This window comes from Mastomys coucha, unplaced genomic scaffold (genome assembly GCF_008632895.1).
Source record: "Mastomys coucha isolate ucsf_1 unplaced genomic scaffold, UCSF_Mcou_1 pScaffold15, whole genome shotgun sequence".
Lineage (NCBI taxonomy): Eukaryota > Metazoa > Chordata > Mammalia > Rodentia > Muridae > Mastomys > Mastomys coucha.
In genome coordinates this window covers 47640913-47655336 of record NW_022196897.1, presented here as the reverse complement: position 1 = coordinate 47655336, position 14424 = coordinate 47640913, and the positions used below count along the sequence as shown (strand labels likewise).

The following is a 14424-nucleotide window of genomic DNA, read 5'->3' as shown; positions in this document are numbered from 1 at the left end:
AAAAAAAAACCTAACTAAACTCATTTAAGGGTTGCACAGTGCCAAGAGAACTTTTAGTTACAGTGAATTAAACCCTGTGTCACCAAGAGCACCAGGAAATTCCCTAACTTTGTATGACTTGATTTTCCTAAGATAAGTGGGTGGTCTTGGTAGTAAACAAGGCATGAAGGGTTTGTAAGCATGGGCTCTTTCTTACCAGTGCCCCCCCCAAGTCAATGGAGTCGTGTCCGGAAAGACTATCAGCTGTTCTTGCATCTGTGTTTCCTTTCAGTGGAGCATTTTTATTAAAGCACACATGTCCACACTGCCTGCTGCCCTATTGAGGGGGAAACAGGCTTTCCTAAGAGTGGGCACATCCTCATCCACACAGCACACAGGCCCTGGGGAAAACCTGACTTACGGACTGCTCTTGTGGACCTAGGACACAGTAGACACTGAGTTAAGTAGACCGAAGAGAATTCTGAAAGAGGAAGAAATGTGCTAGGGTTTTTATTGCGTCCCATGGAATACACTGCAGTCTGGGTTTGCTAAAATGGTGGGCTTGCAACTGTCTGAAAGACGTGCCTGGTCTAACGGCTTGGCGTTCTCCAGGAGTCTGCCTGAAGTGAACACTGCTGGTGTGCACACTGCTGTAGCGACGTACTGTTTGCTTTTAGAGAGGAAAAAACAGTGTTAATGACAGCACAAAATAATGTAGGAAATAGAATTAACTTGGGGAAAAAGCCAGCTTCTCCCTGTCTGTTCATTTCATATTAAATGATGTATTTATAAACTTGACATCACTCTCTGGACCCTCACCTCTACACCATGCAGTTGTTGTCACCTGGGATTTCTTTCTGACAGGGCAGAATCTAGATGAGTGAATACGCGTGGGAATCATGTTGTTCCCAGGTAGGTTGGTCATTGAGCGCATGTTGAGGGTCTTACCACTTAGATACTTAACTGGAGATGCATTTTAGAATGAGTCCTGCCCGGTTGCCTTCTTTCTGTGGGAGAATTTTATGCTGATAAAAGAAATGTGCCTTTCTAATAAGCCACATAAACCCAGTGGTACTTTTGCTAAATGTTCTGATAGCAGCATCTCCTCACTGGGAACATGGACACAGCTCCAGCACCTCGCCCTGAGAGATCTTATAAAACTGAGTCTTAAAACCCGGAACAGCACTGGGCTAAGAACAGATGACCTCTTGATTTGTCCTTTGTCATCAACTGGGGTATTTTCTACCACCACAGCCCTTTCTAATCATGGCCACAAGCTTACTCACATAGGGGCCTGGGAGGGGTAGTTTTAGAATTGGGGTTTAAGTACTCATTTTTTTTATTGCCTAGAAAGGTGGGTGAGTTAAGGGAACATCAGATGTGGTCAGTCTGTCCTCTCAGAAGGGTGAGTCTTTTTTCTGCAGCTTATGCTTAGATGCCACACTCTCAGCTCTGCTTCCCTTCTGTCGCATGATGGTCCAGTTGTAGAGTTAAAAGGACCATCAGTGACTATTACAGAGTTGTCCTGATCTATTGCTCTATTGTGTCAGTATGTTTATCTCTTGTGATTATTGGAAAGGTAGAATTTCCCAAAAGGCATCACCAGATTGTTTTGATTGGACAAGTGATATAGTTTAGTTACATAGGAGAATGCTGGCCTCAGCCCATCATCTCCACCATGCTCAGTTTGCATCAAATGGGATTCCTTATTCATGAAAGCCTAGGGTAGAAGACTTAGAATCAGAAGGTAAACAAGAAGGTATTTTCATCAGACACTTAGCAAGTTCTTATTAACTCCTATAACTATATCGGTCCATTTTTCATTACTGTGTCAAAATACCTAAAGTGAAGTGGTTTTATAAACAAGAAGTTTATTTAGGCTATAGTTCAGGAGGTTGAAGGGTCTCTGGTGTCAGCATCAGCCGAACTCTAGTGAGAACCATGTGGCATTCAGAAAAAGGTACTTACAAGACAAAGCCATAAAGCTCTTCAGTGGCTTTGTCACTTTGGAGAAAACTTAAGATCTCATGCAAACCACTCTCGATGCTTCTGGGGGCATGATCCCAGTGGCCTAAGGTCCTCCTGCCAAGCCTTGTCCTGTAACGTTGCCTCACTGGGGACTAAACTTGAACCAGAGGAAGATGAGCTATATCTACAGCATAGCACATCCACTTAGAAATGCCATACATCTGGAGCATCCCAGGGACAGACGCAGAGTGCTAGACCCCGGGGTGGGGTAGCAGCTCCTGTTGTGTTGGTTTTTGGCAGAGAAGTGGTAAGAGACACGATGGCTTGCACCCTGTCATTAGTGGGTGGGTAATAGTGATATAAAATAAGAGATGAATTAGGATAATGAGAGGCAAAGGAGAAAGGAGTAGATTTTCCACAAGTAATGTTTTTCTCTTCATGGTTATTTAACTTTGAAAGAGAACTTAAAAGGAATAATCATGGTTCTTCAGAAGACAAAGGACTGAGTGTGGGAGCCAGACAAGAAGGTGTGAGAGCCTCTGTTACATTAACTGGAAACACATAGAAAAACACAACTTCCAGGAACGTGCTGGTGTGTCTGTCCCAGAAAGGCAAAGTGAAGTAGAAGCTGGGGGTGGCCCGTTGTGCTGCCTGCATCTCATTTCTCCCTTGAACATATATCTTTTTAATGAGTGTCCAGAGTGTTTTTGTATGTTCCTTTTCTTAGGTGTCTCTTTGGATTGTGGTTGAATGGATGGTAAAACAGCTAAATGGGAGGATCTGGGACATTGAAGTACCTTTAAACAAGTAGGGCGGGTATTTGTAACTTTAAATTTTTCACTCATGCGTGTGTGTGTGTGTGTGTGTGTGTGTGTGTGTGTGTGTGTGTGTGTGCGCGTGCGCGCGCACGTGCGCGTGTGCATGTGTGCATGCACTCTTGTGCTCACATGCATGTATGTACCCTAACAGGTCAGAAAAGGGCATTGGTTCCCCTGTAGCTAGGGTTACATACAGGTAAAGGTTTTAAGCCACCTGATAGGTGCTGCTGGGGACAAACTCAGGTTTTCTACAAGAGCAGCAAGCATCCTTTACTACTAAGCTGCCTCTCCAGCCCCTGCTGCTTTCTTAAGTACAAATGAGACCCGCCTATATTTATCCATTGACATAACCAGCAAAAATAAATGCCTACAAGGTAACTATACTGTAGGCACTGTAGACATGGTGGTAACAAAACAGACAGGATGAAAGATAGGTAGTCACTACACTGGCAAACAGCTATAGGTGCTGTAAATAGAAGCATGGTGTGATTGGCATGACTCGGGCTGACTTTCTGCCAGGGGCAGAGCAGTGCCCAGGAAGCCAGAGCAGTGTTCCAGCTTCCTTTGGGATATTGTTTGTTGACTGCTCAGTAGTGGAACCGTAGGGTCCAGAGCTTGCTGTGGGGCCAGAGGGATTAGAGATGGCTTCCCTTCGGCTCTCCAATTTAGAGACAATAACTAGTGCATCAGCCTGCACTGTTCTTCATCCCTAGATTCATAGGTCCAGAGATCATGCCTTAAAAGTGCTCCTTGATGATGCTAACGTTGCTACTACTGAAAGAAACTCCATTACATATTATCAGGTGCACCTTCAACTGTGGGCTCACATTATCTTCTTCTGTGTTCACAGCTCCTACAGAACCTTTACTGTGCAAGTTTGCAGATGGAGGACAGAAGAAGAGACAGAACCCAAACAAGTACATCCCTAATGGGCGGCCATGGCCCAGAGAAGGAGAGGTGAGACTCTAAGGCCTTCCCTGAAACTTGAGTGGGGGGGGGGGGTGTGATCCTGAGCGCTCTCCTGGAAAGCCCTGACTCAAGGGCACCATGACTGGACTGCCACACTTCTGAACCAGCCCAGACTAAACCTTCCTGCAGGACGTGCTGGGTGCCCATTCCCCAGGAGGGCAGGTAGACGACAGGAACCAGCTGTACTGTGCTTTCTAAAAGGATGACTGTGAACATGTTTTGAGCAAGGAGGGTTTCAGTTTTAGATACAGCTTTTTCAGTAGGTTCACATTAATAGTATTCAGGAATCCATCCTTAATATTGAAATAAGTAGTATATTTGTCATTGAGAATTTAGTTTTATATTTTGGGATTTTTTTTTTCTTACTGAAAAAAATGTTACGCCATACTGATATATTCTGATCATGGTTTTCCTTCCCCTCTTCCACACATTGCTTTTTAAACAAATGGGCAAACAATCTTTTGAAGCTTTCTTTAAACAAACAAACAAAAAAAACTTCAGTTTTTTAATCCAACATTGGGCTTCCTCTGTCTTGTATTTATTTCAATAAATTTTTATGTTTAAAGGTATCATAAGGAACCCAGAATGTGTGGAGAAAATATCTTGAACATGTGCTGTCCAGTGTCAGCCACATGGGACCCTCTGAGCATGTGGAGACCCTCTGAGCATGTGGGGACCCTCTGAGCATGTGGGGACCCTCTGAGCATGTGGGGTCTGGCTATTTCACAGGAGAGATTGCTTTCTGGTTAATTTCTCGTAGCTTCCCGCAGTAATGGCTGCCGTGTAGGGAGCAGCACAGTGGAACTCTCACTTTTATCACCTGTGACTTTTACCATCTTACGCTCTGGGGAGTGTACAAAATGCAGTTTCAGACATCTCCTTCCTAGATGGGTTCTCATGGTTCCTTCTGCTTCCTTCCATAAGGCTGGAATGACACTCACTTATGACCCGACTACAGCTGCTCTACACAACGGGTATGTGTTTAAGATAAATGCATCATGGCTTGAGGGCCAGTGAAAGGTGGAAGGTATCAGACATTGTTCCATGAATGATTCCATTGAAAGGATTACTTAATAAAGGCTTTTGTGTTTGTTCTAGATTTTATCCTTCACCATACAGTATTGCCACAAACCGAATGATCACCCAAACTTCTCTTACACCCTATATTGCATCTCCTGTATCTGCCTACCAGGTTTGTACCTCAGGACTCGTCAGCAGTGCACCATGCATCTCTGCTGCATTTTTTAAAATGTGTCTTCAAACTCTGAACAGTTTTTAAATGACATCTAAGTCAAATTGGATGCAGCTTGGCTACCTAGTCTGGAATAAGCTGCCTTTTATTTGGCATAAGCGATTTGCTTTTCCTTGTAGGAAAACATAAAGCCAGGGAAGTGGTTGGAATCATCCCATGGTTCTAGGTTCAGGATAAACCCTTTCTCCATCATGTGTCCCAGGAAATGAATCTTTATGAGAGTCACAAAATGGAGAGTGAATGTAGGCTCCTGTCTTCGTTTCTTCAGTAGCAGGAAGAGATAAAAGGAACACAATGATTGTCTCTATTAGGTGACATGAACTGATCCAATTGAGATTTGAGGTCCCACCCTGACTAAGAAGCAAGAGGCCCTTAAGTCCTCTCCTGTTACTTTGTGAGGAGGCTTTACAAAACTTCAACCAGGAATGAAGCCTCCTTAAGCTCCTTGTCCAACACTGGTCTGATAGCATTACAGAGGTTACAGATAGTATTACAAGGCCAGCGTGCCTGTCTCTTCCTATAGCAGAGGCTTCCATACCGCTGTGTATGGCCTGGGCCCACATGGGAGCCCTGTCACTAAGTTCAGTTACAGACCTGCAAGAGAGTTCTCTTCTGTTGACTGCTGGGGTCTTGTGTGACTAAACTCTGGGGTATTCTTGTTTTTAAAACTCAATTAGATGTTGTAGTCCTGACGTCAGGGGTTAGGGGACTACAGCATCTGACCTATGTTGTTTGATAACAACAAGCCTCAGTTTCCTCTTCTTTAAAATGGGGATAATAATGGCTTCTACTTTGTAAACTAGAGAGAGTTCTGAGCACCTAAGGAAAATAAAAAGAGCTCCGCCCAGTACTGACATATCACTAATAGTAAACATGTGCTAGCAGCAGCAGCATTACATGTTAGTTACACTTTTCCAATAAGGTAAGACAATGTCAAGTTGGCTCTGTGTCAATTATGAAAGTGACATTGAAAAAGAGAAGGACTTTATACTGAAAGCAAAGTCTCACAGCATGGCCTCCACTTTCAGACTTCAGCTTCTCTCTCTCTCTCCCAGCCTTCACTCCTCTCCTCTCCTTTTTTCTCCCCGAGTTGTTACCTGACTCTGAAGTGTCAGTCTTCTGGGCACACTATTCATTTATTTATGTCTCTTCAGCTGTTTGGGAGTTGAGATTTTTGTCTTTTCCCTGTTTCTCAACGAGAGCAAGTGGATACAGTACATTTCCCCTCATAACTAGCATCTATAGCTGATATTAAAATATAGTCTCTGATGACCTGAAAATGACCGTCTGTCACTTCTGTATCATTAAAAATAATGGCCGGTATAAGCTCACTCTTAAGCAAATGAAAACTGTATTACAGTGTTGCTATAGATACGCCAGCTCCTAATCCATCTGTCTACCACTTACTTTTCCTCTTTTACGCCGTTTGCCTGTCAACCATGTTATAGAGTAACAAGTCAGGAGGCCAGTGTTGGGAACCAATTGGACATGGCTAACTGCAGACAGCCTGTCATTTCAAGGCTTCATTTCCTCCTTGGGGAATTCTGTGGTTTTTGTAAGACCCATGTGGAATTCACTCCATTTGCCTGACAGTCAAAGGCATAACCTCCCAGTTAGTGCTGAACAGGGGTCAGGGCATGAGCCCCAGGTAATCCAAGGACCCTTTAAGTTGATACAAAAATGTTATCTGTGTATGGTTAGTTTGGAATGGGACTTTGTTTCTTTCAGGTGTTCAAAGAAGCAACAGTAAGAAGTTAATAGATTATTATTCCCATTTTATAACTAGGGAACATTGAGGAACAGCAACTGACAGTGGCTACTTTGCTGCTGAAATAAAAACATGGGATTAGATGTCATAGCTCCCTAACCCTATAATACTATAAGTGCAAAGGCAATTATGGCCACAGAAGCATACAGAAGTGGGGGCATCTGGCCCAAATCGGGGATTTCAGGGAGCTGCGTGCCTCTCGTGTGTCCATAAGGGCCTACACTCATTGGAGTTGGCCTTCTCCACTAAACCACCATATGCTTATGCAGTTGGATTGAGAAAGTGGCATCTGCGAGAACCCACCAGTACCCCAGTGGGGAAAGGCTGCAGTCCAGATAACTGAAATGTTAACAAGGCAGAAGCACTTAACTTTGGTCTGCCTTAGGTGGCAAAGGAAACCAGAGAGAACAAGTATCGGGGCTCTGCTATCAAGGTAAATCACACTCAATTCTTTCCCCATGACTCTTCCCCGTATTCTCTCTGTAGAATCTCTGAAGTTAACACTCAGGGACAGGACACAGGAGGGTGCTGATAAGAACTAGAAATCGAACTGTACCTTAAAATCCTGTAGACCTTGAAAAGCCACGGGCATCAAGACGTGGACTCAACTCCTCCATGGCGGGATGGGCATTTCCTTCCCCGCCACAGAGCCTGACCCTCACATCGTATTTCTCAGTTTAGAGGGTTAACGTGTGGATGCCCTTTTAACTTAACTGTTGATCTTATACCCCCCATTTGATATCCTAGGTCTGTATTTCAGACATCGTTCTTTTTCTCGCTAACTAGAAATTGTTGAGGACTACACAAAATTGCTAATCTTACTTTCCTGATTATCAGAGATTGCGTTTGGTCATGCTTAATAAATAGTAGAATAGTCTATATGCACTGTGAGGGTTAGTGTCTAACTAAATGTTCTACAGTTAATCCTCATCCATCAGTATTCCTAAAATGTAGTAGTCCATACCTTGATTATAACACTTTTCACTAATTTGGGTTGTTTACTTGTTTATTTCCTTTACTTAGACAGTCTCTTTCTCAAGGGTGAGGCCCATCGGCGTCTTACCCTTATTGCTCCGTGGTGCCTAATGCTCAGTAAATATGCACCAAGTGGGCAAACTGACATTGGTTCCAAATGATTGCTTCATCTTGTTTAGAGTGACCAGTTTGTCAAGAGTTCTAACTGCTTTAACCTTTGTAATTGATAGTATTGTCTCCTTATCTTCCTTCTGTAGATTTTTAACACAATTAAAAAGAATTCTAGAGAGTTAAGATTCTTTTGGCAGTAGAAATCAATGTTTCTTTTGAAATCCTCCCTTTTCTAGGTGCAGAGTCCTTCTTGGATGCAACCTCAACCGTACATTCTGCAGCATCCTGTAAGTTTCTCATGTCAGTGACTTTGTGTTCTCCAAGTAAGCTTGTTGAGTTAAAACTCTTGGACCAAAGACCAAAGGGTAATTGGGAAAACTCAAACATAGAATATGAAAACACGCCAGCTTATTATGAAATTTTTAACTCACCTTCCTCTTAAACTGAATTATTTGTAGACATTAGTTTTTATATAAGAGCTTAAAATACATTCTTTTCTCTTCTCACGCCAGGTCAGTAGGATACCATTAACTGAGTGACCAGATATTTAGCAATGCATAGAAAAAAATGGCTCTTCTCCCTTACATCCTTTGTAAATTCAGACATAAATAAAGTTCAGATCCAGGCAGAGCTTTTCATCAATGTCGCTTGGCCTGTCTGTGGAGAGAATAAACACCAAGACAACAGTGCATTCTGTAAATGACAAACATAACTTCATTGATTTCAGCATTTATTATCCTAAAGTGTATAACAATGTTTTTAGCATTATACTACATCTTTTTATACAGTATGTGTCTTTGAGACATACACAAAATCCAGTTCATTGAATTTTAAACAGAGTCAAAAGTTCAAAACAAGTGTAAAGAAGAAACTCACAAATCAGCCAGGCAGTGGTGGCACACACCTTTAATCCCAGCACTTGGGAGGCAGAGGAAAGCAGATCTCTGAGTTCTCTGAGTTCAAGGCCAGCTTGGTCTACAGAATGAGTACCAGGACAGCCAGGGCTACACAGAGAAATCCTGTCTCGAAAACAAAACAAAACAAACAAATAAAAAAAAACAAGACAAAAAAACAAAACAAAACTCACAAATCAGACTAAGAATGTCATGGTAACACACACACTTGCCACAAAAAGGCTACAGATTTGACCCTTTGGTTTCTAGCTACCAGTGCAGAATAGGCATTCTCCTGTGTGGGATACATCACAACATTTATTATACAAAACCCAGAGGATTTGTTTAGGAAAAGAACTTGGTCTTGGCCTTAAAATGAAATGGGGATTTCTCTCATGAGTCTTCTACATGAACACTGAAGTGTAGGAAAAAGAGCAATTGAGAACTAACAAATACTGGACAGGAAATGCTGAGGGAGCCTTCCGGACACAAGTAAAAAGTGTCATGTACCTGCTCTTGAGTACACACACAGACACACACACACACACACACACATTTATAAATCCACACATCCTACCTGTGGATGTCCATGACACATCTCTCACATTACCATAGCAGTCTGTGTCCTGAAACTTCATGGTTAATTTGGAAAGCTAGAAATTAGCCAACTTTTAATTCGGAGACTCCTTAGTATGAAGGAGATGAGGGAGAATCTAGATTTCTAGTCAATCTTATTACTCTGTGCTTTTTGATGATACACTCTGAAAATGAAATGTATACTGTTTTTCTTTTTGGTGACTCTTAGAGGCAAACTCTGCATATATTTTAATTTAACTGTTTGAGGAGACCTGTGTTACTTTCTCCACCCAGATACAAACTCCTTCTCGGTACCCCGATCTGGGATCTGATTATCAGCAAATACCAGTGTGTTTCGGGGTAACCAGCTACAATGATCCCAAACCATGTTTTCATATTCATGGAGTTCAACAGAGTAGTTACATGCTATAGCAATCGGATGATTGCAGAAATGGGAGGAAATGTAAAACCCATTGATTGTGTAGAGAAATTTAGACAACTATCCAGACCGTTGGATTTTAGTTGCTATCTAGTCTGTGTATCATGATATAGCCATTAAAATGAAGACAGCAAGGCAGTTACCATTTCTAGTAGAAAGCTAAGTTAAAAACAAGAACCCAAAGTAGAAAATGGTTCATGTTCTCTGATGCAGACTCCAGCTTCCAGGTAGAAGCTGCTTAGAGTGGTTCTGTTAGAAAAACCGCATTGTGAGTGGTTTCTTTTTTTTTTTTTTTTTTTTTTTTTTTTTTTTACTGCCCTCTGTTTTCTTACACACATTTAATTTGAATTTTGATGCAAAAAAAGTTCCAAGCAAAATAAATGAACAGGGATCTGGAGTGGAATTACTGCTTCTAACTGAATTGGCTTCCCAGACCTGGAACAGGAAATTCTGAGAATTTCCCAGTAAATGAAGAACCTACTCTTGGTCCTGACTACTTAGCCTTGAACCAGATGACTATCCATAAAAAGCAAACTGCTCTCTTGATCATGTTATTTTGTAGAAAACAAAAGCTACCCTTTTCTCTTGTTCTATTTCTGTTTTTGTTTTTATTTTTTTTTTGTTTTTTTGTTTTTTGTTTTAACATTTGGCAGTCCTTGCAGCCAATGGTCCTCAGTTTGTTTCATGTTACAACCCTTCCTGGGCCTTCTGGCTTTACAGTTAGGTCAAGTTGAGCACACAGATTTCTGTGAGATGAGATAACACTGTTATTTCCTCTTAACTCTTTTATGGAAGTTTCAGGAAAGTAGTCTGGAAGATTTAGGGCAGTTGCTTGGGGTAGCTCTTGCAAGTTTGAGGGAGATTGTGTTTGCCTTAACACTGGGTTCTCCTTTGCAGATTGTAACTGCAGAATCTCATGCTTGCCCATTTGCCGTTTGTCCCCCTTCCCAGGGTGCCGTGTTAACTCCTTCAATGGAACACGCCATGTCACTACAACCTGCTTCTATGATCAGCCCTCTGGCCCAGCAGATGAGTCATCTGTCACTAGGCAGCACCGGAACAGTAGGTGGCAAATTAATATCCTGTGTTTCTGCAAGTAGAGAAAGTGAATTAAAGAAGCCTGTGTCATCCCCAGTGAAAGTTCAGATTTGGGGGTAGAAGTGATTGTATCTGACCCCCTCTCCATCTGGCATTGATCGCCACAAAGTAAGATGGCACTCAGAAAATTCTTGATTACTTGATAACTTGCAAGTCCATCTCTGGATCCCTCTCCCTCACCCACACATGCCCATGTCTAGCTTTTATAACCCATGTTACAAGGTACAGGTCACAAAGGTAAAAACTCAGGCATACATGGTGGGCAAGCAGGTGGTGTCTGCTCATTCTTCTTTCATGCAGTGTTGCAGTCCTGAGTTGCAGTTACTATAGGGACTTGTTCCCCTGCACTCCAAGGAATGGGTTGGGTTATAAGGCTGAGTTAATCCTAGACCCCCCAGCAGCTTGGTATTTGTAGAGTGTAGGGTGTAAAAGATGGACAGAGGCATTCAGCACAGCCTGTGTCTGTGGTGGCTGTAAAAGGCAATGGACACTGTGTGCCCTCTTATTCTGAAAACCAGCCACAATTTCTCATGAGAGTGAATCCAGAACAATGCACAGCCCAGAAGCAAGCCCCAGACCTGCCTTTAAGAAATGAGACTGCTGGAATGGACTAAGAATAGCTAGCTCCCTGGCCTCATCCCTAGTTCCTTTCAGGTCTCTCCCTGCACAGACAGTATGAGTTATCAACTCAGGGAGTGACCAGAAATTAGCATAGACTCTTGAGGAGAGATTTTTATGATACATTGACGATACTAAATTACTGCAGATAAAAAGCGTTAATGACCTTCACATGGGCAATTTTTTGTTGTTGTTGATAAATTCAAAGAAACACGGGGTTTTCAGTTGGATTGGTTGAAAACATTTTCCTTTGCCTTTCAGAAGACATATGCAATAGTCAGACTCAAGGGCTGCCCATATAGATGCATTCTTTGAGCCTTCTAAGTACTTTATACCCATCCTAGTACCACCACCCCCAACCCCAGTAATCTGACCTTTGCATGGCCTGCCTCTGCATACCCTGACCACCTTCTCCTTTTCAGTACATGCCTGCAACGTCAGCCATGCAAGGAGCCTACTTGCCACAGTATACACACATGCAGACCGCGGCAGTTCCCGTTGAGGTTGGTATAGAGCATCCAAGTGGCCCTGTGGCAGTGGGTACTTTTACATCTGAGTCATTTAAATAGAACAACAACAACAAAAAAAACTTATCAAGAGTCAAATACTTTAACAAGGCATAGTGACACATGCCTGTTATCCCAATATCAGAGAGGCTGAAGCAAGAGGATCGACAGGTTCAGGCCAGCTTAGCCTACATAGCTAGATCATCCTTCAGAAAAGGAAAAACAAACAAACATAAAGAAGTGGGTGTAGAAAGAGTATGCACTTGGTATTATTTTTGAACTGTACCATTCTCTCCCTATGTAGATTAGTATTCCAACAGCCAGACCACATACCCTTCCAATCTTGTCACATACTCTATGCCACTTCAAGGCTTGTCTTGTTACCCCAAAATGATACTTAGAGACACATTAAAGTAAAATTGCAGTTTGCAATTTTAGTCCTAAAGATTGAATTGGTGATGATAATTACAGGAAAAAAAAACAGTCATAAATTCAGATAATGGAAAAAAGAAAACCTTGCATTTCTAATTTGTAACAAGCATGTAGAACCATACTTGTTTCTATGGCTAACTACTCATTATTATTATTTTGGAATATATTGTATTTGAAGAAGTATGATGCTTGAGTTATGGTTAGACAGGAAGCATGGTATTTCCCTGCAAAATATCCTCGGGAACCCAGGGAAGCCATCGGTCCAATTACCCTGCCTCCGAGGCAGACCCCTGGTTCCTGACCCGAGAATTGTGGTTGTGTTATTTACATAATCATACAACTTTGAACAACAACTGCCTGAACCCACAGCTTTTTATGTGCACTTTTTCACAACATGAAGTCTCCATAGCAGAGGAAAACAAAAATTTTCTCTGTGACTACTTCAGCAAAGCCTGACCCTGTGGCTTTTCAAACACAGTTTGAACTGAGACAAAGCAAAATATCCAAAGGGCTTTGTTTTTTGGTTTTATTACTGATTTACTCTTATTTTAGTAGAGGTCCAATCAAGGCCTCTCAAATGCCAGACAAACTATTCTGCCACTGAGCTATGTTCATGACCCTTTTAAAGTCATGACCTCACTCCGTAAGCCAGGCAGGCTGTGAACTTGTTACCCTTCCGCCTTCTGTCTCAAGTCGCTGAGGTTACACACCCTGTACCGCAGGCCTCGCTTCCATTTACTGAGTTGAATGACATTTTTCAGCATATAAGTATTGAGATTGTGAGGTTATAGGTGATGCTTTCTGGGGGGTGGGCCTATATGACACACAGCACATATACTCTGTGTCTCAGACTCTAAAATCTGAAAATAACTGAATTATAAACTTTATGTGGCTCCAAGGAGAGGAAGCCAAGAGATTTCTTTGATCAATATTTAAGTTAAACATTTGGACGGGAGGTTCTTGGGGTCTGTCATATTTTATCTGCATTAAGGCAATAATTAGCCTTTAAAAGCTCTCTTTGACTTTTAAGAAATTCACTTTGAAAAGTATCTGTGTGTCCTTGGACTCAGGCCTTAGCAGCAGAGTTAAGATTTCATTGCTAATGTGTCTCATGCATTCTGCTCTGTTGTAGGAAGCAAGTGGCCAGCAGCAGGTGGCTGTGGAGACGTCTAATGACCATTCTCCATATACCTTTCCACCCAATAAGTAACTGTGAGGTATGAGGGCAAAGTCTGTAACTGCAGGGCTCAAATGAAGCAGTCTGGGGTACTGTGATCAAATGATGCTTACGATAACTCAGATCTAATGTGTTTATGAATTTGTAGATTATGTCTAGATATCAAACAATGCTTATATTAAAATAAAATACATTTTTCTCTACCTCAAAATTCATAAAATCTAAGGCATCATAGAACATACTGGGTCCCAAAATTGTCCTGTAATAGAAGCATCTTATATCATATTGCTTAAATACAGACTAAGGAAGATAAAGCATAAGATGTTGCCTAAGCAAGTCTCACAAGATCAGCAACATCTCAGCTATGAGTTCAGACTGTTAGCATCCTCGGATCAAAAGACTACATTACCATCTCTCACTGGAGTCACACATTTCAAACTTCACTTTACCATGCGTATCCTAGTCAAATAACTATACGGAATCCAGTTGCTGGATTGGCTGGTAACAGTATGTGTTGTTTGTTGATCTCACCGAGTCACCCTTTGAGACCCACGTGGAGTTGACTGGGGCTCCCTTGAGGAAGGAAATATTTTGCAAGTCCCAAATTTGAAAGGTAGACTCAAGAAATTGAACGCAGTCCCCAGGTCCCCAGTTTATGTCCCTCCATCTGCCTCCATGGATGAGCACGGCCTTCATTTCTTTAAGACAAAAGATGCCGAAGCACTGCCACCTGTGTATTAAGTCAGCAAAGACATTGGTCTCTTATCTTTCTCTTCCAGATGTACCGAAGGGAGTTCCTACATGAAGAAGGGTGTGAAGGCTGAACAATCATGGATTTTTCTGAT

The 14424-nt window shown here is 42.0% G+C and overlaps 1 protein-coding gene across 6 annotated transcripts in view; it reads left to right on the top strand.

The window, feature by feature from the left end:
- The window catches only part of Rbms1 (RNA binding motif single stranded interacting protein 1), a 217436-nt gene extending 203012 nt beyond the window's left edge, over window positions 1-14424 (top strand). For 3 of the 6 annotated variants that reach the window (XM_031370382.1, XM_031370385.1, XM_031370387.1), the window contains exons 7-15: window positions 3616-3722; window positions 4659-4708; window positions 4833-4926; window positions 7140-7187; window positions 8077-8127; window positions 10700-10810; window positions 11887-11967; window positions 13535-13619; window positions 14359-14423. In XM_031370382.1, coding sequence (XP_031226242.1) covers window positions 3616-3722; window positions 4659-4708; window positions 4833-4926; window positions 7140-7187; window positions 8077-8127; window positions 10700-10810; window positions 11887-11967; window positions 13535-13612 — 620 coding nt within the window. In that variant the 3' untranslated portion in view covers window positions 13613-13619; window positions 14359-14423. Of the gene's footprint in view, window positions 1-3615; window positions 3723-4658; window positions 4709-4832; window positions 4927-7139; window positions 7188-8076; window positions 8128-10699; window positions 10811-11886; window positions 11968-13534; window positions 13620-14358 lie in introns of all 6 variants that reach the window. The other 3 variants (XM_031370384.1, XM_031370386.1, XM_031370383.1) reach the window with 2 other exon arrangements.